The sequence below is a fragment of the Papilio xuthus genome, unplaced genomic scaffold, assembly GCF_000836235.2.
Source record: "Papilio xuthus unplaced genomic scaffold, Pxut_1.1 DF829660.1, whole genome shotgun sequence".
In the NCBI taxonomy this organism is placed as follows: domain Eukaryota; kingdom Metazoa; phylum Arthropoda; class Insecta; order Lepidoptera; family Papilionidae; genus Papilio; species Papilio xuthus.
The window spans coordinates 214,758-239,946 of record NW_013528989.1 but is presented as its reverse complement, the minus strand read 5'-3'; the positions used below and the strand labels follow the sequence as shown (position 1 = coordinate 239,946).

Below are 25,189 nucleotides of genomic sequence, written 5' to 3'. Positions count from 1 at the left end.
TATTGCTTTAAATGATAGCAAGATAGTCAACTGCCTTGAGGTCTTAAATTTGTAGCTTAAATTATCATTAAAAACGTTCTTTTCCTCTGATGATCACTATCGGTATTTGTTCTTATAACCAAAGGTTTTGTTAACCTTAAAAAGCTTTTATTATTAGTTATCACATGTTATATATACTAGCAGTAGCCCGCGACTTCGTCAGCGCTTAATGAAAAAGTAGCCTTATTATATCGTGCAAAATCGGTCCAGCAGTTCCGGAGATTACTCTGTACAAACGCGACTTTGCGAAAAGATTAGCAATTTTTCGTTATGAAATCAAATATTTTACGTTACATACAGACACTCTTATTTTATTACTATGTATAGATTACGTTATATTGTATTTAGTTCTGAAATATCCCGTTATATTAAATGAGAAAACGTTTGATGAACTTAAGCAAAAAGGCCCACGCGTGAGAAGCGCCATCTATTGTTCAAGTAACGGACAAAATCTGTTAGTTAGCTGAACAACTGTACGTGTTAATTTTCTACGTAAAAATATCATCAGCTTTTTATCGAACTTTATGTGTTATCTAGAATTACGTATAGTTAGTCTTAATTAACTTTTATTACAGTTAAGACTAAATTTAAGAAAATTTATTTAACGGATTTTTATATCGCTATAACTAGATGAACTTATTCGTGATGAAGGTTTATCTGTACTACTCTTATCAATACTGTAAATGCGAATGTTTGGATGGATGTATGGATGGATGCTATAAGATATCTCTAGAACGGCTAAAGGGATCTCAATGAATTTTAGCACAGCTATAGAACATAGTCTAGACCAGTATTTCCCAAAGTGGGCGATAACGCCCCCTTTTGGGCGCTGCAGGTCTCAAGTTGCGGGTTATAGTAAAAGTTTCGTTTAGAATTCCCCGCTAATATACATATATAGGTCACAATAATTAATTAATTTAATTTGAAGTTATAGTGGTTTTTAAATATGTGAAAATATGGGCGTGCTAAAAATATATTTATTCTCAAAGTGGGCAGTAGACAAAATAAGTTTGGGAACCACTGATCTAGAAGAACACATAGATTACTTACTAAGTTATTTTAAATTCAGATTCATTTTTGTTTGTTTTGAATAGGCACGGAAACTAAGGAAATGAATTTTGAAAAAAATATTCACTATTGGGAAGCTAAATTATTAACAGTCGACATTAATTATCAATAGATTTTTTAATACCGCGCGGACGAAGTCGCGAGAAACTGCAAGTGTAGTATATAAAAAGACATAATTTTTGTTACAACTGAAATTATATACTATCACGTTACTAAACAGGGGTTGGTTTATAATAATTACTACGAAATAATTGACTTTTCTATAATTAATTTAAACTTTGTAACTGTCGCTTTCCCTCGCTTTCCTTTGAAGCTAAATTGTTACTTTCTATGGCGTAGAAAATTATCATTTGCAACTAAACGAAACTGCACCATAAATTATAGTGTGTCTATAGATATTAGTAACCATAGTGTTTTACAAGATTGTAGGTTATCTATTTTCATTTACACTTATATTAACGTCATGTTAACTAGCTGTCGCCTGTGACTCCGTCTACGCATTAAAAAAGAAACTTAATTAGTCTATGCGTTATTCCAGACTATTTTGATACCTTCTGACATTCATTCATACATCCAAACAATCGCATTTATAATATTAGTAGGATGGTATAATTTTAAATAATAATCGAGTAGATTAAATAAGAAATAAAATTAGTTTCGCTATTAATGCTAACATTATATTCAGAGACAAACTACTTTTATATTATTCAGTGCTGATAGTTATATACAATTTTCTTATGCAAAAACTTCAGACAACAAAAACATATCCATATACTTAATAACAAAAATAAAGTCTCATAAATATATAAACGTGTGGTGACTACTATAGATTATTCGCCAGCAGTTTTCCCTTCAATTAGCAACGAAATTGAAACTATAACAGCTTTCGTTACGACGCGGAGTTCACGGACCGCTGGATAACAAACTTTCAATCGTATCACGCGTTTTCACTGTCAAATACAAAAACATACTATTAATATTCTTTAAAAGAGCATGAGTGAAAGCTATACGCCGTATTAAGCTATATTTTATTATTAAAATATCATAAATTGTAAATGCGTCACCTTTAATTGACAAAGAAATAAGCAGAACAAGAATCTTTTACTATCCCAAGTACTATTTTTTTTTCCTTTGTTAGAATTAGAACCTTCTTTCCCTTGATATAAACGTTAAAAAGACTACATAGGGCGAGGCATTCCCTGTTTTTTATTTGTTATTATTTGACTAGTAGTGACTCTATTCGATAACAGATGTCGTTACTATTTCAACCATTGTTGATTTATTGTATTTTTGTTGTTTGTTCGTAGCTGCTTGTCTGGTGAGCGGTGTGGCTGTGTATCCAGCAGGCTGGTCTGAACTGGCCGTGCAGGAGACGTGCGGACCAACAGCTGATCAATACAACATTGGCCGGTGTCATGTGCGCTGGGCGTATCTACTGGCGGTGATAGGTGCGCTGGATGGCATCGTGCTGGCTGCACTCGCCTTCATCCTAGCCACTAGACACCTGAAGTTACAACCTGACACTGCCTACCCACCTCCCTCGCTGTACAAAGGTACGTTGTAAGACTAGCGCACTGCAAAAGCTAGGCAGGGGTAACGTGATCACACGTCCCTTTTGCAAGGGACTGTCCCTTTTTATAGTTACGAGAAATGTAATAAGTTTGCTCCATCTTAGAATAGGTTTGTAATCGCGAAGCCTAGCTTATAAAGTTGGCTGCAGTTAACCAAAATAACGTTAGTTTTCTGTATAGGATCGGTTCGATTACGTTTGGCTTTCGCAGCAACGTGCAAGATTCCAGCGTTAACGTTTAACTATCTTACGGCTCTTACGTAGACTATCGTAAGCCATGATTTTACGTTTTATCCCCCGATTAAGGTTTTTAAATTAACTTGATATATATATAAATTTTAGCTTAAGGAAAGTCACGTTAGAATGAACTTTAACTAAAACACTTAACAAAAAAGAACTTTACACTTTTACACTTTATTTACGATGATAATTTCATATAATATTAATTTTTTTTTTTTAATCTACAATTTCTATATTTACAATCATAAAGTCTTAAATCTATGGTATAAAATAAAATAAAATTAAAAAAAAAACCCGAATAAAAAAGAAAAAAAAAAGAACTATAGATTTTGGATGTCTAATTCATGCATTCGATAGTTTACATTGGAGCCATCGAAGTTGTTCACATTACCCTCACTATCAAACTTGGACTCGGTTTCACAGTAATCAGGTCGTGACGAGCAGGCCGGACAACTCATGTTACATTGCGCGCTCAGTTTCGTGGACTCGAGGTCACTTTGCTTATTAACATGCCATGTACATGTTAATATTTATGGCAGAATAATATCGCATTCCGTGTGATAAAGATACTTTGCTTTTGTGAGATTTTGATGGATATTTCTTCGTCTGCAATATTATCAGATTTGTATCTCATGATTGACTGCCTTTGCATTAAGTTAACCAAAGTAATCTTTTTAACACTTAATAAATGAAATGGGAAAGAAACAAATAGTTTTTGGTCAAATCATACAAAAAAAATATACATAAACGCTAATACTTAATTTAAATTCAATATAACTATTCGCCTATTAAATAACACTTGTTATAAGTCAATCATAAATCGAATTATTATTCTTTAACATGTCTTTGGCGACGACGTGAACGAGGCCGCGATTGACCTCTTTGTGTTTGTGTTCATGAATATGTATTTACACAGTCGCTCTTTGACACAGAATTAAAAAACAGTACAAATCTTTCTAGTACATAACTTACTAATATTATAATTTTGTATCATAATTACGAAATTAAATTAAGTTAAATAACAAAATTCTAACGTAGGATCGAAAGGAAATAGTAAGAATGTTCGTAATTAAATTTAACGCCATCTGTCAACAGGTGAAGTGAACAACGCATACGTGACAGACGCCCAGTCGGTAGCGGGGTCGCGCAAGTCGCTGGCGCTACAGCCAGTGCTGCTGGTGCGGCCACCACCAGACCTCGACTCCTACAGCCACTACTCGCACCCTTCACACCACTCGCATCACTCCAGCCGGACTCCGAGACCCAAGCACGGACTATACGCCAACGCAATGCACAACTACCAACTTTAATTTTTAAATCTTGCTCATAGATGGCGCTTGAAAGTTACCACAATTATCAACTTGTGGAGTTAATGCTGCTCGTTCATAGATGGCGCTTCAAAATTAACCAAAATTATGTGCAGGATATTTGCAATCTTTATTTTGGCGGTAGATGGCGTTCTACGATATTTCAAATGCAAATCAGAATCTCATTTATAAATTGTAAAACTTTGAAATATTTCCTTACTGTTTGTAAGTTTAAACTTTTGTATATTATTTTTTATTCATTATCTCAAATTACATAGTTGTACATGATTATTCTAATATAATGTAAACTATAATTATACAAATGTAACCGAAATGTAAATAGATGTAATGTTACGATACTTTTAGTGTAAGTACATCGTAATACATTCGACGTACGAAATGTACTTCATAACATAATGTTACAACGAATTTACTTGTGCCTGCAAAACGATGCAACTGTATTTTTGTTATAATTTTATAAATAAATTAGAATTTATATATTTAGTTTTATTTATGCTATTATCCAAAAAATGTATTTTAGTTAATTTATGTTAATCCCTAATCATCCTTAACTTAGGGTAGGCTCCGAGCCCCTCAGTGGGAACGTTTAGTGAGCTGATGATGATGTTAATCCCACGTATTAATTGCTCACATACATACACTTTATTTGATATTTTTTCGTCATAGAAAATAGCGGTCACTTACCGCACGATGGTTTAATTTTATTTTACACTTCCAAGTTAACGCAGCGCCATCTCTTGTCTTACTAATACAACATTTTATCACCTACAACTATTATTCTCTAATTGATAAATATATAAAAAAAAACATTTTAATATTTCAATTCGCTTTTAATCTCCATACATTAGCGTCAGTATATCCGTAGTTCTCCTGACATGTGTCCTTCGGCAGAGGATATGTTCCCAATAGACTCAGCTGAGACCGTCTCTCCCCTGTCAGACCGTGACGTCCTGGGTCACCAATCAAAACCTGTAAACACAATACGTAATGTTGACACACATTTACAGTTCAGTATATTAATGCGAAAGTTTGCCAAACAACATTATTAGTTTAGGTAACTGACCAGTTTCCCCTCGCGTGCTGAGCGCGTCAGCCACGAGAATAGTCTGTCAGCAAACTCTTCATCATACAACATATCTCCCACCAACACCACGTCACAGGAGCAGACAGTATCCACCAGGTCCTCAGAACTGGTAGCTATAGCAACTCCGTTTAATTGAGCGTTTAATTGTGAAGCTATGATCGCAACTGGAATGAAATTCAGTAGCCTAAGTAGTGGTGGATTTAATTTTTGCGTTTAAATTGATTCGTAGTTTGAACAGTATTTTCAGCTGGGGATGTAGCTCAGTGGTAGAGCGTTCGCTTTGCATGTGAAAGGCCCCGGGTTCGATCCCCGGCATCTCCAAATTTTGCTTTTGCTAAAAATGAAGATATTAATTTTTCTTATAAAATGCAAAATAATTTTGTTTCCATATAAATAAGTTTAATAAAAACAAAATTAGAATTAGTCATCTTTAACAATGTTGCAGTGGTATTACAAAATGTTTTTATGATAACTCTTGTATGCCACCAAGACTTCGGAGAATTTTATTTTACTGAAATAATACTGCTGTGTAATTTTTTTATTATACATATTTTATATTCAATATTTTTAATACCTGGGTCTATGTCATTAGCGACAGCTCTGCGCGCGTTTCCCATTGCGGCCGCGATGGCGCCAGCGCCGCAACCGCAACCCACATCGATAACCACGCGCTCTTTTACCAAATGCTTATTATCCAAAATATATCTGAAAAAAAAAAACCTTTTGATAAGTTTTTTCGAAAAAAGATCAGAATCTCAACCCTTCTTTAAAATGTAGATCACGATTTTCTTTATACTGAACTTCAATGTGATTTATAATAATATGTGTAATTAGATGTAGGAATAAAATGCTCAATAGATGGCGTTGTAATTACAGCGAAAAAAATATATTGAAGAAAAAGATAATTTTGTAATTCAAAGTGCGTCTTTCCACGTTTTTATATCAAAATGTGGTTATACCACTATCAATGTAAAAACTCATTGCAGATTGGTTTGTCCGCGTGCGTCATTCTGCTTCCCATCTGCTTGATAATTAATAGGGTTGTCACATAAGCATAATTTTTTTACTCGAACCAAAAATGTATGTAAATTTTAAAGTACACGCTTTAGTGAATTTTTAATAAGCGAACTGAATTTGTGATATTAAAAATCTTTTAGTTTTTTTAATTTTCAATTAAAAAGTACAAATTATTTTAAGTTAAAGTAGACTATGTAACTAGAAGGCGAGATTTATCTATAAAAATATCATTGCTCAGAAACGGAGCAATCACACAATGTATAAGTGACAACCCTAAATAAGTATCAACTATTGGTTCCCCGAATAAGGCGTTAAAAGCGATTTATTTGATGTTTTCCGAATAAAGATGCTGTACACAAAAACAGTTTTATTACCGTACAGTTCCACGGTTATAAAACTTCAAAAAAAATTTTTGAAAACACAACGCGTGTGATCCGAGCTAGAAACATTCTCTTTGAAAATATCAAAAATAATTATTTTTGTTTATTAGTTGTATGAAACTGTTGATATAACTATTACTAGCTATTGCCCGTGACTCCGTTCGTTAGGAATTAAAAAAAAAACTTAATTAGCAACCTATGTGTTCCTCCAGACTATGTTCTGTGCCTTTCAGCAAGATCCATGCAATCGTTCTGAAGATACCTTCTGACAAACATCCATCCATACATCCAGACATTCTAATTTTTTATATTAGTAAGATTATTTTGACTCTAAGTGATTATTAAATACAGACTTTTATAACAACATAATCACGCCCGTAACCTAGATAGGTAGGCAGAGACAACAGAATTCCATTAGACGCGGTCCTAACAAATCTATCTTATATTATTTATTTATTTCTCTTTATGACAAAGATTGAGTTACGCAGAGGAATTTACGATGTTTTCTCAGAATCGTTGTTAAGGGTGACTAGTTAGGGGTGGATTTTCTCAGTAATGCGGCTTACAGAAAACATTGCGTTAATACTAAGAATTGGAGGGATAAAAACAAATAAATTTAAAGTATATTGGGAGACGTATACATTATTATTAAATACTAGCTTTTGCCCGCGACTCCGTCCGCGCAGAATTACAAAAAAAATTTAGTATATATGTATGTCTGTCTTCCGGACTCATTTCTACATGCTTGTCAAATTTCATCGAGATCTAATGAGTTCTTCTGGATATATGTACTAACAAACATACATCCAAACATTCACATTTATAATATTAGTAAGAAAAGTGGCAATAAAATTGAATTTTTGAGTTACATTTTTTATTATTTATTTAAATAAACATTTAATAATAATTAGGAAATATTTAATTAAATTACATTTTCCTTAGATTTCTTTTAGAAAGTATTTCGAAGAATTCACGAAATGACTCATTCTGATAAATTCTGTACACATTCCTCGGTGACTCAGACATCGCCGTCTCTGTCTTTCAATAACAACTTTCTATATATCTGTCTCTCTCTACCGCCACCTATCTATCTCATTCTTATGCAAGGATTAGGTTATATTGTTTCTTTCTATCACAATACGGCCACTTCTCTCTCTGTACCGTATCTATAGTACAAACATGTTTTTTTTAATATTTTAAAAATAGTTGCTTACTAGATTGTTACGCCTTAAAATATTTTTTAAACGATAAAAAAATAACGTAAATTTGTAAGAAATCAACTTAGAAATAATCAAATTTATGTATATTGTTTATTTAGTGTTGATATTAGACTTTCGTTGTTATTTTTGTGACTGGATTATTTAAGACATATAATTAGGTAATTAGTCATGATAGACTTTATTTAGCTTTTATGTAACTAATTTCCAGTTATATCAACGCATCTGCAGTTTTTTTGGTGTTGCGCATGTCCATGGGAGTCGTTACCGCTGCTCGTATGGCCCATTATCGTATAAAAAAAGTGTTTTTTTATTGCATTCGGCTGTTTAGTACCTAAATGAATAAATAAGTAAGTGAATATATAAATAATTTTGTCGTTAAAAACTGACACTAGTTTATATAAAGCGTTAAATATTAATTATATGCAAATGTCGATTAACATTTAACGCTTTATATAAACCTCGTTTTTTTCCGATATGTGTTACCTAATATCTTATAGTAAATATATTTTTTTTTTGCTTAACAATAAATCTAAGTCCATACTATGAATAGTCGCATGAAATCCCTCGCATGACTCATCATGTAAGCTACTGTTGATAACTCACTTGTTTGTTTACATTTTTTGCAACAAAACATGTCATAAAACTTTACATCGTCACACAACAAGGGAAATACAGCTCTATTCCATTGAAATAAAGTTTGATTTCACTTGTTATTTGTAAATGATAAAGAAAAACATTGGATTTACCAAACATTGCAATTATGAAAGAAAAATATTTTTTTACGTGCAAATCGCAATCAAGTTTAGTGATAAGTGGTTTTACCAATAAATAGCTAACTTTGTTTCTTATCTTGTTTTGTTTTAGAACGGGAAAAATATTTTGTATTACTTCAAAAAATATAATGTTTACTTTAAAATTTGTTTTAACCTTTTGAACGCCGGTGTAGGAGATATTATGGACTTCAGAGTGAACATTACTTTCGGTCCAATTATTTAATTATTTATAGGTCAAGAGCGAAGACGCCTATAAAGTATCAAATTAATTTTGAATGAGTTCTAATGTTGTACTTTTTGGACGGTTGTCATAGTGTCGACTGTACACGTATTACGAGCAACTATGATATATCACTTTGTTGTCCGTCCGTCCGCTAAGAAACATCCGGGAATGGACCAATATTGCCAGCGTTGAACAACTTTTTCTCTTGGCACAGGACAGGAAAGGGTTCGCTGAGCTGACGGCCAACCTCCAGTAATGGAGAGGCATTGGAAGAAGAAGAAGAAGAAGTCCGTCCGTCTGTCTGTCAAGACCCTTTTTTCTAAATTAAATGAATTGTTCGTTTAAATGAAGTATCATGACTTACCGTTGCTAAGGACAATCTGTTTTTAGGTTACTATGTTCTGTGGTTTTCCTCAATATGTTTGTTGTTGAACAATTATAATTCTGTACACGTATTTATTTACCTGTATATGTTTACACATAGCTTATGAGGAAGGAAACTTTGTATTTTGGGGATTTTTTTTTACGTTTGTTGCTAATAATTTACCGGGGCAATTTTCAACAAGATTCATTTAACAGTGGTAGAGCCCGCTTTAACATCTTCGCACTAATTGGCCCAGCTCGCCCGGTGAAATACCACGACCACACAGAAGACAGGCTTCAAGTGGAAGTAATTCCGCGTTTCGGCTGATGAGTGTGCGTCCCGGGGGCCTCATTTAGTCCTCTTTCCCTTCCCACCCTTTTTCTTATAAGGAAAGGATGGGAAGTGGAAAAGGACTTTGCGGATGAGATGATGCATGGAAAGGGAAAATATTTTCTTTCTGTGCATCCTCTCCTCCATCGATTAAAGGTAGGTAACGCATATGCAATTGCGTATGTCTATGGGCAACGGTCACTTCGCTATTTCAGCGATTTCAGGTGGCCGCTCGCTCGTTTGCCGCCTTATGCTATTAAAAATCCGTAGAACAGTTCTGAGAGATACTTTTTAACAAACATACATCCATCCATAACTTTGTTATCATATTAGTAAGATTACCTCGCAGTGGCCTGTCCTCCAGGCCAGTAAAATGCCCAATAAGGATCTTTGAAGGGATTATCTTCAACAGGTGCGGACCAAAGTGCACATTGTGGTGTGAGCAGACGTAACGCCATCTCTGGAGTTAAATGTGCACGACTTACTATCGTGTGTTTTATTATTTGTAAAATTTGATTCTTCATAATTTCTGGAATAAAAAAAAACAATTAAAAAGATCGGCTACGTAAACCACAAAGGGGAAGAATACGAATCACTACGCAAGAGGTTACAAACGCGTGCTAATAGCGGTACTGCATTGTCTCCTGCTCTGCATTACTCTGTCCTCGTGTGAAACTTGAAGGTCAGATTAGGATTCTCTACAGGTAGACAGACGGAAAGATTGTCGCGCAGTATCCGTACTGATTAGCGTCAACGGCCGTTGCTTGTCAGCGCCCCTAGCGGTGGGTTTGTTCAACTTTACCTGCAGTTCATTGACCTAATGTTTCATAACGTTTTGTATTTATTTACAAAATTAAAACAACACCCAGATGCACAGATGTTAGTGGCCGGCTTTTAAAGTGTGCGTTCTAAATTCGATTCCAAATTAACATCTAATTAGTGCGATACAAATTAGTTTTTGGAATTTAATTTCATAACATATTAGGGCGTTAGTCTTATTATTTTGTATCGTCATAGATCTTAACATTTTTGATTTAATAACGACAAATAAGCTTAAATAAAAATTAATCTTATTTTCTAGATGTTAAAGTTCAATATTATTTAATTTTAAAGTAAGGATCGACGACCCGAATGTGTCAGCTTTCGACCTTGGTGAAGGTCGCGGCTTCGCGGCCGTGTACAACGACCTTGTAGTCTTGAGCCGAGCGAAACAAAGTTGAGTCAGCTTTGATACTTTACGATATGATCGGTGAATAATATCTTTTAATTCAAGGACTGTATTTGACCTTGTTATGTCTCCATACAGCGCCATACAAACATTACAGATAGGTATGGAACTACAATTCCTCAATACCAATACCAAAAATCCTCAATACAATTTACTAGATTAACTAGATATTATAATATAAAAATAAATCGCAAAATGTGTTGGTAAGCGCATAACTCAACAACGCCTGGACCAATTTGGCCAATTATTTTTTTTATGTTCGTTGAAGTTCAAAGATGGTTTTACTTCGAGAAAAATTCGTATAATTGCCGGGAACTAATTATTTTTTTTTTTCATTTCACGAAGACGGAGTCGTGGGCGACAGCTACTTTAACATAAAAAAGGAAAATGTATGAATCCTAGCTGTCAATCGCGACACCGCCGCGAAGAATAAAAAAAAATTAGTAGCCTACGTGTTCTACCAGACTATTCTACTTCCATGCCATATTTCATCGAAATCCATGCAGCCGTTCTGGAAGTAACTTTTAACAAACATCCATCCATCCAAACATATATATCCAAACATTCGCATTTACAATATTAGTAAGAATAAAGCTACAAAAGCCATAAGTTAAAAAAAAAAACAAATCTTTCTTATAGTAGACGCAGCATCCAGGTTGTCACTGGAGATTACGCTGATTTTCAGCCTAGTAATAACTTTAAAAACGTATATGTAATGTGAATCGAGTTAATAAATACGAGTTTATTCAATAATGCAAATGTTTCCTGTTTATAGTTGTAACGTATATACAATTGTGTGTCACATCTGCGTAAAACATATCACGTGTGTGTACGCCTCTCTCGTACCAAGCGCTGCCATTCAAACAAACAGCTTATCTGTTTAGATTATACTGTTTTTGTTAACAAAATCATCAGTTTTCCTCAATGGATATTGCAAAAAACACCCATGTTGCATAATATCAAATATAAATGAACTATAAGCGAGACTCTTTTTCCCCGACGGACGAACTACACTAGTAAAAAACGCTGATTAAAAAGAAATCCCTAAAATGCTCCGATTCCATTAGACCAGCTCAGTAAGCCAGTCGCGCTATTTTTTTTTATAAGAGAAAGGGGCAAACGAGCGGCGGGAACACCGAGGCGATCAACGACAACCATGGACATCTGCAACACCAGAGGAACTGCAGATGGATTGCCGGCCTTTAACGAAATGGTATGCTCGCTTTGAAGGTCCCTAAGTCGTATTGGTTTGGAAATACCACCGAGGACAGACTGTTCCACAACGCGGCTGTGCGAAGCAAGAAGTTGCGCGAGAATCGCACCGTTGTGGAATGCCAGCCATCGAGGTGGTGTGGATGGAACCTGGCTATAACATACAAGTGGCCTAGTGTAGACACCCACTGAAGCCAGTAAGCCAGTAACTAGGATGGCGGTCTACTTTTCAGGCCAGTGTGGCTTGACAAAGTGCATTCCCTTCGAATCGATTTAATAACTTTCGATAAGACACGTGATTGTCACGCCTCACTTCCAAACAGACGGTCAGGAAACGAGAAAAATATCTCATCCCCTTTCGATTTTCGCTTACACAAGTTTGAAAGTAATGTGACAAACACGTTTTAACTAAATTCACGTTAACCAAGAATCACGGGGCAGAGATGTTGTAATTGCCCTCTTTCGCCATTAAGCCCTAAGCAACGTTAAATTAATTTAACAATATCGCTAATCGAAAGCTTAAGCGTATTAATCTATACTTCTTACTAATATGAATGCGAATTTTTGGATGGATGGATGTTTATTATCTCCAGAATTGATGCATGGATCTCACGAAATTTTAGCATATATGTAAAACATAGTCTGGAAATAACGACATAAGTAAACTTTACTCTTTCGTCTTTACTTAATGGTGTTCTGTTAACGCATGTCGCCTGTTTTTTTTTTACATAATTAAGGTTATCTGAATTCTCACTACGTGCATTCAGTCAGTTACTACCGAAACTGGGTTAAACATCTATGCACTTTCTATTGCGACTCATAATATGTCTTTTATTAAAGAAAATAGAGTAAAATCGTTTGTATTTTTTATTTATTACTATTCTTAGGAAGTTCAAGTTGGAGAAAAAATTGTAGATTAAAAAAATTACTTTTAAAAATTATGTATTTTTAGTTTAAAGATGGTAGTTGCCTGCGACTTTGTCTGGGTGTGTTTAAAAACCGTGTAATAAATATAGTCTATGTCACCCGTGTAGTGTAGCTTCCCAACAGTGAAAGAATTTTTCAAATAGCTTCAGTTTTCAACAATCAAATTTTTCCTCTTTATGTTATATATAAAATTCTCGTGTCACAATTTTCGTTCCCATACTCCTCGGAAACGGCTTGACCGATTCTCATGAAATTTTGTGAGCATATTGAGTAGGTCTGAGAATCGGCTACTATCTACTTTTTAATATCGCGCGGACGAAGTCGCGGGCGACAGCTAGTATAATTATATAATAGATTTCATTGTTATTCAGCTATCGAGGTTTGAGATCAAGTATGCTTGAATAGTCACGTATTACGTGTTATCATGTTTTTGGGTTTTTAGAAATTTCCGAGAATATTAAAGATTAATTCAATACTTTCTCATGAATTTTTCAGTTTAACTTAAGCAGAGTAAGATGTAAATATTTATAACTTCGTTTCTATTATATTTTTTATTATTTCAATTAAAAAAAACTCAGTAAGTAAACTATTTGTTCTTCCAGACTATATTCTACAACTGTGACAAAACTGTGATTTGGCCGGACATTTCGGTAGAACGGCCGGACATCCTACATGCAACCGTCAGTCGACTTTCTTTTCCTAAATGTAAAAATCCTAAAAAAAAGCCGGACAACCTGGACACCGACATTTTACTTGTACCTATATCTGGCTTTTTTTTTATTCATAAGGTGGCAAACGAGCAAGCGGCCACCAGAAATCACTGATATAGCGAAATGACCGTTGCCCATAGACATACGCAATTGCAAATGCGTTGCCTACCTTTCATCGACGGAGGAGAGGATGCACCGAAAGAAAATATATTCCCTTTCCATACATCCTCTCACCCAGAAAGTCCAATTCCACTTCCCATTATTTCCTTATAAGAAAAAGGTGGGAAGGGAAAGAGTACTAAATTAGGCCTCCGGGACGCACACTCATTAGACGAAACGCCGAATTGCTTCTACTTGACGCCTGTCTTCTGTGTGGTCGTGGTATTTCACCGGGCAAGCCGGGCCAATTCATGCGAAGATGTTAAAGCGTGCTCTACCACTGTTATCCGGACGCCTGGCAATCTTACTTTCAGAAAAATCATTATCATCAATTGATGATTTTATTTGATATTTTAATTTAATCAAATAGTAAATCATCAAGATAATACGTGTCCCAACAACTATCATTAAGCACGTGGTTGTATGACTTTGTACGTATGTAGACATTTTTCGTTATCACAATGAATGTTGCCTTGCGGTCGTTGCTACGGTATATTTGAATGACGAAAGAAAGTAATTCATTGAGTTATCTTATTAATAATATAAATGCGAATATTTAGATGAATGTATGGATGGATGTGCACGGATCTCACTGAATTGGCACAGATATAGATCATTCTGGAAGAACACATAAGCTACTTATTAAGTTTTTAAATTCCGCGCGGACTGTCGCAAGCGACAGCTAGTCAATTATAAAATTAAAAACAACTATTTAATTAAGTTTTAGTGTTTTTCTAAAAGTAAATTCTGGTTTTAAAACAATTTTTAGTAAATATAACACCATTTGCATCATATTAAAAATAAGTTACGCTAATTACGCACATGTTTTTGATCTTACGATCTTTCAACTTTGACCTGTATTGATGTTTTTGTAAAATGTATTTTTACTTATGTTTTGCAGACAATCTAGAACTAAAAAGACAATTACTAATATCTACTAATATTATAAATGAGAATCTTTAGGTGGATCGATGGTTGCAGACGGGGCCGCGGACGAGAGCGAAAGCGTGCCCGTGGTTCCGTCCCGATGCGTTGGAGGAACAGAGGGGTTTAGTGGGTATGCCTCCGCTATGCAGGAGAATCCCACATAACTACCGCGTCCCTCCCGGGGGCGCGGAGTATGCATAAAGCATTCCTCTCTGAAAAAAAAGGTGGATCGATGGATGTTTGTTTGAAGGTATCTCCAGAACGGCTAAATGTATCTCGATGAAATTTGTCATATATGTAGAACATAGTCTGGAAGAACACATAGTCTGCTAATTATGTTTTTTTAAAGTCCGCATTCATGTCATTAGAGTCTTTGAAAAAAACAAACATAGTACGTTTTGTACAGATTTTGGTTACAGAAACCAACTGTTAGTATAACTTACATGAGAACTGTTGAATTAAATCACTTCTTTGTCTTAACTATTTATTATTTATTAAAATAAAACCTGAAATGACCTTATATCGTTTGTCCTTATCACACTCGCCCGCAGTGCATATGGAGGACAAGGACGTCTAATGCGGATAAATGAAATTAATTATATTCAATTAGTTATAACAAATGACGACAATGCAAATGTGACAGTTAACACTTTCAATGCCACTATGTTTATTATTTGAAGTACAGTTGTGTTACAAAATCAAAGAGATATTTAGGTCCTTTTTTTTCAGAGGGGAATGCTTTATGCATACTCCGCGCCCCGGGGGGGGGACGCGGTAGTTATGTGGGATTCTCCTCCATAGCGGAGGCATACCCACTAAACCCCTCTGTTCCTCCAACGCATCGGGACGGGACCACGGGCACGCCTTCGCTCTCGTCCGCGGCCCCGTCTGCGCCAGCTGCCGAGGCAGCTCCCTCACGGAGATATTTAGGTCCTGTATTATCGTATAATAGATACAGATTTGTGAAACTCCTTGGTATCTAATTAATACTCTTACAAGCAACTTTGACTAAGTAATTCTAATTTATTTCTAGACTAGCTGTCGCCGGCGACTTCGTTTTTTCGCGACGAATTGTTAGCCTTTGTGTTCTTCCAGAACATGTAACGTCTAAGTCAAATTTCAGCGAAATCCATTCAGCCGTTCTGGAGATATCTTCAATCAAACATCCATCCATACATTCGCATTTATACTGTTAATAAGATTAGAAATAAGCTGGAATCGAACGAGGATTTTAGCATCGATCACTTCGCTATTTTGGCGAATAAATAGCCGCTTGTTGGTTTGCCTCCTATTGCTATAATACAGAGTTACAGCAAATAAGAGAGTTGTATCTTTTATGTGTGCTTTTCGACAATGAAACTCTATGGTTACTAGTAGTACAGAATAAATAGTACATGCTAATAGATGAATGTCCTACTTATATCCTAGTATTTAATATATCAATCAACAGTTAGAGGACGTGTTACGAGGTCACTTCATGTTAGTGACGTGACGTGTGGAGTGAATGTCCGTGGTTCAGTGACGCACGTCATTGTGTAGAGCAAACTGGCATATTACAACACTGACCGGCCACACTAAAGTCCGGGTTTAGAAATTGGCAAGTCCGGATTTTATGTGGAAATATTGTAATACGAATTTTGGTTATTATGATGTGCTACTTATGGTGGCCTAGTTATTTTTTTTCAATTGTCGGATTTACGGAGTAAGAGTCGGAGGTCCGAGTACTTTTCCTAAAATTCTTTTGTTTTTCTTCAATTAAAATTAGATTTATGATCTTACTATCATACTAATATTATAAATGCGATTTTTTGTTAAAAGGTATCTCCAGAGCGGCTACAAATTGTGCGAAGCAATTGCGGCGAAAAAATGCATACATATAGAACATAGTCTATATCATTGGTTCCCAAACTTATTTTGTCTACTGCCCACTTTGAGAATAAATATCTTTTTAGCACGCCCATATTTTCTCATATGTAAAAACCATTATAACTTCAAATTAAATTAATTAATTATTGTGACCTATATATGTATATTAACGGAGAATTCTAAACGAAACTTTTACTATGACCCGCAACTTGAGACCTGCAGCGCCCACAAGGGGGCGTTATCGCCCACTTTGGGAAAGACTGGTCTAGAAGAACACATAGGGTACAAATTACTTTTTTTCCACCAGATAGAATGTTTATAAAAATTTCGGCAGTGGAAACCCGCAGTAACAATGGGTATAAAACAATAAAAATTGACATTAGTAATCGTGCAGTTATCGTTGTCAAGGGGGATTGTGTAGGGAGTCGGGATGTCCCCGTTCCCACTTTATCTCTGGTATTCCCAAGTATGAATCGTATCACAGGATGCTGTGACTCATCCATTCACTAAAGAAACTATGTTTCAATTTTAACTGCCACAGACTTAAGTAATGATTATTTAAACAGTTGCTAACTGCTTAGTGTAGATTTTACACACGCAGCCAACTTTGTATACTAACAACTGAGTAACGATTGAAATCAATATTCGATTCTTGACATCGATTATTTTAAATACTTTGTTTGATTGTGTTAAAAACAAAAGAACGTGTTTTTCGATTGATATTCCGATCATCATTTAAATTTTATCCGAATGGAATAAAAATTTTACTATAAATATGAAGATAAGCAAGTATGATTCAAAATTGAATTAATTTCCATAGTAAGTAATCTAAGCTGTCATAGGAAATGGATTTTGCTATGATATGTGATAAATCATAAAAAAATGATACGTAAAAAATTACCCATTGATAATGCAATGGTACTCTTGCAATGGATTCGGTTAATGCTTACAATTCAAACGCCTAAATGATATATCGGGACTTTTTGTTTTATTTATAAATAGCAATACATATAGATTATTGATATTAAAAAGTCCCTTCGTAAATACAGAAAAGGATGCAAAATGCTTTATACGTTTAACAGCGGTAGAGCCCGGTGAAATACCACGACCACACAGAAGACAGGCGTCAAGTGGAAGCAATTCCGCGTTTCGTCTGTGTGTGCGTCCCGGAGGCCTATTTAGTCCTCTTTCCCGTCCCATCCTTTTCTTTATAAGGAAAGCATGGGAAGTGGAAGTGGACTTTACGGATGAGAGGATGCATGGAAAGGGAACATATTTTCTTTTTGTGCACACTCTCCTCCGTCGATTAAAGGTAGGCAACGCATATGCAATTGCATATGTCTATGGGCAACGGTCACTTCGCTATTTCAGCGATTTCAGGTGGCCGCTCGCCCGTTTGCCACCGTTTGATATAAAAAAAGATGTCGCCCGCGACTCCGTCCGAGTAAAATAAAAAAAAATCTAACGAACTTATGTGTTCTTCCAGGCTATGTTCTACATATACGCCAAATATCAGGGAGATGCGTTCCGAAAATAACTTCACAACATCCATCCATCTAACCAAACATTTACATTTATAATATTAGTAAGATATTTAAGTTGGTCTAAGTGCTAATTTAATTGCGCTTGGAATTTTTTCAGAATTATATTTGTTATTTTTCCAAATGGAATTTCTATCAGTGAGTTATGAAACAAAATTCCAGCAATATCATACGTTAAGGTTATCGTACTACGCAAAAAATAATGTTTACACAACACAGATGCGCAAAATGTCGCATGTCGCAGTCTCAGATCACTTGATCAACCGTACTCATGACGCATGAGAGACACGCCTACAAAAGTCAGATAAAGCTATTAGACTTTACTATTTATAGATGGAATAACAGACATGCCTGATTTAGCAACTCCTTATCTGATAACGATAGACAGTTTTTGCGACTTTTTTTCAATATAATAAGTACTTTAAAGTCGTAATTAATTAAAAGAAACTCCAATGAAAATACTTACGCCGTCAGTGGAATATAAATCAAAACACACCTGTTAAAAATCGGTTCAGTCAGAATACTACAGAGGGTCACAATGGAACTTACATAAAAATATTTACGCGAAAGACATTATCTTAAAATAATCCTTATAAATAAAAGGAATAATATCAAAGATCTATCTCTGATCTATTGAAATTTGTTTATACTAGATCACGTGACTCCAATACATTCCATGCTTGTACAAACGAACGTAACAAGTTCTAATTATAACCTCAAAAAATACCAAGACGTCATGACGTCACAGTCTACACAAACAATGCGTACGCGCCATTCGGTCCATAACCGGTTCTCATTCAACCGTCTGGGATGATTCGTAGAATTTTCATGCCTACGTGTCAATGAGTGATTTATACTTTTTTATTTTTTAAATTGTTACCACTATTGAATTGATTGTTTGCAGCCAGTTCAATATTCAAACTGTCAGTCGAACATTTTTTTTAATTTCTTTTATCTTTATTTTTTTTAATAAAATTTATCCGTTTGGCTTTAGTTATAGTTTAGATAAATACAGATTAAATACGTTCGTTTATGGAAATGTAAATATAGTTTTTTTAATGAACTTTTGTTAAAGTAAGGGACAAGTAAATCCCCATGAATTACTCAGTATTTATTAATTCTCAACTTACTAAACTAATAATAACCTCTTGGATAAAATATATTCAATATTGACGTATATTTAAATTATTTACTTGGAATACATATTATAATAGAAATACGCAATGTACAAGGAAAAATTCAAATAAAATAAAATTAACATAAGTTGGAGATACATTTACGCTATCGATGTTTTTCCTTATGTTGAATTTTATAGTTGTTACTGAGCTAAAATTTAATAACAGTAGAAATAAATTTTAGTGTAAACAATACAACACAGACCTTTTTCAATTTATTATCTGTACTTTCTCGAGTTTATAGTTAACTTTTCTTAGTAAAAGGGGCGTTGGTGGCTCAGGGGTCAAGCACTTGACTTGCAATCTGCAGGTCCTGGGTTCGAATCCCGCCTTGAACCAATGTGTTTTTCGATTTCCGATTTTCATATGTACATTTATCCGACGTTCTTACGGTAAAGGAAAACATCATGATGCAACCTGCACATATCTGAGAAGAAATTCAATGATATGTGTGAAGTCAACCAACCCTCACTTGGCCAGCGTGGTTGACTATGGCCTAATCACCCTTAACTTAGGGTAGGCTCCGAGCCCCTCGGTGGGGACGTATAGTGAGCTGATGATGATGATGATGATGATTTCTCAGTAAATTTTTTCGAACATAAGTACCAGGAATGTATAAATAAGTATGTAATATCCTAATTCCCGACTACAATCTCACATTTTTACTAAGGACTGTAACTACGTCATAATTTCTGGCACTTGACCATTGACCACGTAGAAATAGTGTTGATAAAAGATATCAAGCACGCGGGCGCCATCTGTCTTATCAAATAGATAAGACAACACGTGCTATCAAATAATGTTTATCATACGTCTGTTACCATATTCATATTTAATATAATTATTATATTTTAAATGCGAGTAAATAATCAAGTAACCACATCAACAGCCGTGCAATACCACGACCATACAGAAGATAGACATCAAGTGGAAGCAATTCCGCGTTTTGTCTGATGAATACTTACTTTGAATTCACTCCCTTCTTACGCATATTCTCTTTTACACTATCCATACTTTCTTCAGTCTTCCTCTACATCTACAAAACTAGTTAATGGTTTATAAGATCAAAATGTATGAAACATATCGATATCCCTCTCGTTATCTTTGACAAAATAGAGATAACAATATTTCTCTCTTCTCTCCTGCATCTCCTTTTATCATAAAGTTTTAATGATTTTTTTTTCGATAATTTTTTCATCAATTTTAATATTGCATCATAGTTCCACGTTACACAATCCACGTTACAACTTAAACACTTTGACACTTAAGTTATTAAGTTGCAACTTATCTGAACAAGTTACGCAATGTTTTGATATTATAATTATCACGATGATTCATTATATTTACACATCCTTTTCTAAATAAACCTCTTTTGATAAAAGGTCAATAATGACAAGACAATTTGCGTACGTTTTTGTAATTTCAACATGCTTTATTTTTAATATAAAATTTAGAAAACTTTATAATCTCTATTAAAAAATAAACACAACCTTTTTTACAGTCGTTACATTTTACAAAATATTAATGGCTATGAAAAAATAAATAAACATATTAAAAAAAAACTCTATAAGACTGTAATCACAGCCTAATAAAAAACAAACATAATTGTATCATCAATTTGAATACTGGAACGTTCCAAAATAAATCTATAAAACAAAAAATAAAAGCCAGCCAGTGACATCTTATATATCAAATTCTCGTGTAACAATATTCATTCCCATACTCCTCTGAAACGGCTTGACCGATTCTCATGAAATTTTGTGAGCATATTGAATAGGTCTGAGAATCGGCCAACATCTCTTTTTAATGCCGCGCGGGCGGAGTCGCGGGCTACAGCTAGTGTGTAAATATAATTTGATTAAATTCGATTCTGATGTTTTTGATTTCCGCAGTGTAGCTACCGTTAGAAATGTTACTCTTTCTAATATTATAAATGCGAATGTTTGGATAAATTTGTTAAAAGATATCTCCAGAACGGCTGCATGGATCTCGATATTTGGCATAGATGTAGAGCATAGCCCGGAAGAACACATAGGCTAGAAAGTTCTTTTTTTTATTCCGTGCGGGCGACAACTAGTAAGTCATTTATGAACACGTTGATTCCAGTCAGGGATCAATAAATCACTCTGAAGATACACAAACAAACATGTTATCAGACATTATCAGTTAGATATTTGCACGTCATGCGACACGCAGTTTTATAAAGCTAACCGTAATAATGACTGCGCAATAAACAACAAGGGCATAGATTAACAACAACTTTAAAAAAATCCGATATATTTTTTACCATAGACAAATAAACCACTTTTCTCTCGTAAAGAAACCTTATCCAACTTCTTTTATTTTTTATGTAAGATATAAACTAGTAAGCAGCCACTTGTATTCGTTAAAATAGCGAAGCGATCGCTGCATAGACATATATATTTCTCCTATATGCGTCCCCTTTTTTGTCAAAATCGCTTTCCCTTCCCATCTTTTCCTTATAATAAAGGGTGAGAAGGGAAAGAGGACTAAAATTAAGCTTCCGGTACGCACACTCATCAGAATGTACGTGGAATTGCTACAACTTGAAGCCTGTCTTCTGTGTGGTCGTGGTATTTCACCGGGCGAGCCGGGACAATGCGTGCTAGATGTTAAAGCGGGCTCTACCACTGCTATCTAAAATTTTGCACAAAATTACTGAAAAAATTATGTAATAGTACAATGAAAAGATAGCATTTTAAAGTATAGTGGACTGCAAATCAATTTTTAAGTTACTTAAGCTTAACTTACTGAGAAATTGTCTAATGGTTATTAAGGACGTCACTTAATGTAGAACTGTTATACGACTCTGCGTCAATATGTTTTCTATTGATTTTCATAGACTATGCATGCATAAAACATGTTATGGTCGCACGTGTAACCTTGACCCAATACAAACAGTTTTCAGAAACGATATTGGAGAAAATTAAATAAAGAAATCGATTTAAAAAGTTAAAAAAATATTTTGCAATTAGTAAAGCAAGGGTTAATTTTAAACCGGACTTACTTTCATTTCAGCTATATTAAATGATAACTCATTATCAAAATCAGAGGACCTATCACGAAAATCGACAAAATTAGTATTACGTTTTGTATCCCTATCGAACTTAACTACTTATCTCTGACAAATTTTCCTACTAGGCCCCTAGTTCAACTTTTATAGTACAGGAGCTCACGATGAACTCGGTCAAGAATCAAATTCGGGACAATTAGTATAAATAAAACAGAGTTCAACCATCTGTTCGTTTTTATACTTAGAAACTGATATTCCATTGATTCGTTTAAATTTTAAGTCATTTCTCGATTTTTCTGAGAACCATCTAATTGGATACCTAATTTTACATCTTACAAAGACTTCGATTTTGTGGTTTGACCGTGATAATGTGTTCTTGTTGTAATTATGTTTACACTGGCTTGAAACATGTTAACAAGATATATGTTAATTTGATGGAATACTACGCATATCATCTTTACAATATCTTTTTGTTTTATTTCGGAGAAAAAACAGAATCAAATTCTTAAAAGAAAATATCTTACTAATATTATAAATGCGAATGTTTAGATGGATCTATCTATCTACTCCCACTGCTGGGCATAGACCTCCCCCAAAGATCGCCACGATGACCGATCTTGTGCCACCCGCATCCAGGACGCTCCCGCAACCTTGACCAGGTCATCGGTCCATCTTGCGGGAGGCCTGCCCACGCTGCGTGATGATGATTTAGATGGATGTTTGTTTGAAAGTATATCCAAAACGGCTGCATGGATCTCGATGAAATTTGGCATGGATGTAGAATATATTATAGTATAAAATATTAATTGAAAACTGCCGAAGCATCTATACAAAATTATAATTATATTCCACACTTTGAAATACTACGATTTAAGACTACCAAACTTACTAAGCAAAATCACCACAAAGTTGTAGTTACATAACTGATTGTATTTAAAATCAATATTGATAAGAAATACAAACAAATACGCTGGGTGTTGCCCGCATGGTTCAATGTAATTAGTAAGGTTCATAACATTGTTATCAGTCAGGGAACACGGAATATCATCGACCTCGGATCAATGTAATGCAATCAAGAATGCCCTCGTGTCTGTATTTAATCTTATCTTACTTCTTATTAGTATAATAAATGCGCCTGTTTGAACGGCTGAACGGATTGAAATTTGGCATAGATGTAAAGCATAGCCTGGAAGGACACATAGGCTACTAATTTTTTTTTTAATTCCGCGCGGTCAGTGTCGCGGGCGACAGCTAGTTATCAATAAAATATAGTATTATTGCAATCCCATTCTATCAAAAGATTAATTTATCAAGCTCTTAGGGTACAGATTTTGTACGCGAAATTATTTTTGAATTCTGGCTTGTGGATGGGCTTGGTATTGCAGCGCGTCTATGCCCTTGAGTTGTCAAATTTGAAAAAAAAGTTTCAGTTTTATTTGCTATTTCTTTTTTTCCAAAGAGTATGAAAGGGATAGCGATATTGTAACACGTGTCATAGCAACATGAATAGATAAGGTTATTGTTTGATCTAAAAACTTATAAGACATTTTGATTATATATTAGCCGTTTACCTTATCGTAAATTATTGATAAATTGAATTATTTATAACTCTTCCTAGTAGTATTATCAATACGTCGTGTTAAGGAATTTGTGTTGTTTTGATAAATATTTGTGATAGCACGTTCAATGCAAATGTAGATAATATTATTAGATTATTAACTGTGTGTTCACGGTGCAAAGATGAAGTTGCAATCATTGTTATAAAACTATGAAGCAAACTGTCCGTGTATGTCAGACGTTAAATCTTGATGTTCCAATTTGTTTGAATCAGTCCGTCTATTTCAGCCCTTAAATGAACTGTATAGGAATTATATATCCATATAAATAGTTTGGTATGGAGTATTCGAGCGAAATCATATCAGTTTGATAAGCAAATCAAAATCACTCGAAAGCTATTGCGCAAGAATATGCCAGAATAACTGTGTAGCCTCGATTGGTCGAAACTGTATCCAACTTGTATGAACAGGTTCAGTTTTATTAATACTTTCACAACATGAATGGAAATATTCAACGTTTAACAACACAACTTAAGTCCTTAACCGAGTGTGGTATGTAGAGACAACGGCCTTATGCAGTCCTGGACGCCTCTCCCACATTCGAGAAGAAAGATCGAGAGATTTAAATAAAAACATGCATAATACTTTATGTATATTACTTTTTCTTTATTAATTTTTAATACATCAAATCATTGAGTGAGAGCAAAATACAAAAAAAAAATTATGAATAGAATTTGAAATAACGCCGTTGCCGTTGCGTCGTATAGAAAAACAAATCTTTATTAATGGTACATGAAATGTTTATCTTTAAATATTCAATTACATTTAAATAGCATTTAAAAGTATGTTTTTATAATTTCAAAAGCCGGAGACAAAGTTGATTGTGTTATCCAGTTCACCAATTCGATTTGCGACACACGCCGTTTCCCTGCTGTCAAAATAAACCCAAGCGCGCGGGAATTCCAAGCGTCGCGTCGGAAAACACGCACACATACGCAGAGAGACGTTAACCTTCGTATCCACACAAGGTTCACGCGACAGACACGCCATTTGATAACTTTACTACGATACTAAAGGTCATCACAAACTGGACATTTACTTACGAATTGATATGCTTGCAGAGAAATTCACTCACACACATAAAGTTCATAGAGTTGTATTTAATTCACTACGCGCGTGTATTTCGAGGAATCTCCGTTGGAACTGGCGCTGCGCACA

At 34.7% G+C, this 25,189-nt stretch overlaps 2 protein-coding genes and 1 non-coding gene across 3 annotated transcripts in view; 2 read left to right on the top strand and 1 right to left on the bottom strand.

The window, feature by feature from the left end:
• Positions 1–4,680, top strand: part of Tmhs (Tetraspan membrane protein in hair cell stereocilia) — a 19,079-nt gene extending 14,399 nt beyond the window's left edge. The window contains 2 exon segments of the mRNA NM_001312545.1: positions 2,415–2,660; positions 4,013–4,680. Coding sequence (NP_001299474.1) covers positions 2,415–2,660; positions 4,013–4,227 — 461 coding nt within the window. The 3' untranslated portion in view covers positions 4,228–4,680.
• A 384-nt stretch (positions 4,681–5,064) lies between these two features.
• LOC106114600 (protein N-lysine methyltransferase METTL20) lies at positions 5,065–25,189 on the bottom strand. The gene is made up of 5 exons (XM_013307870.1): positions 25,075–25,189; positions 9,979–10,165; positions 5,904–6,034; positions 5,309–5,493; positions 5,065–5,214 (listed from the first exon to the last, which is right to left on the bottom strand). Exons 2-5 carry the CDS (start codon positions 10,158–10,160, stop codon positions 5,065–5,067), a joined length of 648 nt encoding a protein of 215 aa, XP_013163324.1. The 5' UTR covers positions 10,161–10,165; positions 25,075–25,189.
• Positions 5,579–5,650, top strand: TRNAA-UGC (transfer RNA alanine (anticodon UGC)). Its single transcript has one exon. It is a non-coding gene; the product is annotated as a tRNA-Ala (tRNA).

Excerpts from the sequence above, each read along its gene's own strand:
- LOC106114600 (XM_013307870.1), bottom strand. The coding sequence starts at position 10,160 with ATGAAGAATCAAATTTTACAAATAATAAAACACACGATAGTAAGTCGT. Across the intron at positions 5,494-5,903 it reads CGCTAATGACATAGACCCAG|TTGCGATCATAGCTTCACAA; the intron begins GTATTAAAAATA and ends ATTTCATTCCAG. Across the intron at positions 5,215-5,308 it reads CAGCACGCGAGGGGAAACTG|GTTTTGATTGGTGACCCAGG; the intron begins GTCAGTTACCTA and ends TTGTGTTTACAG.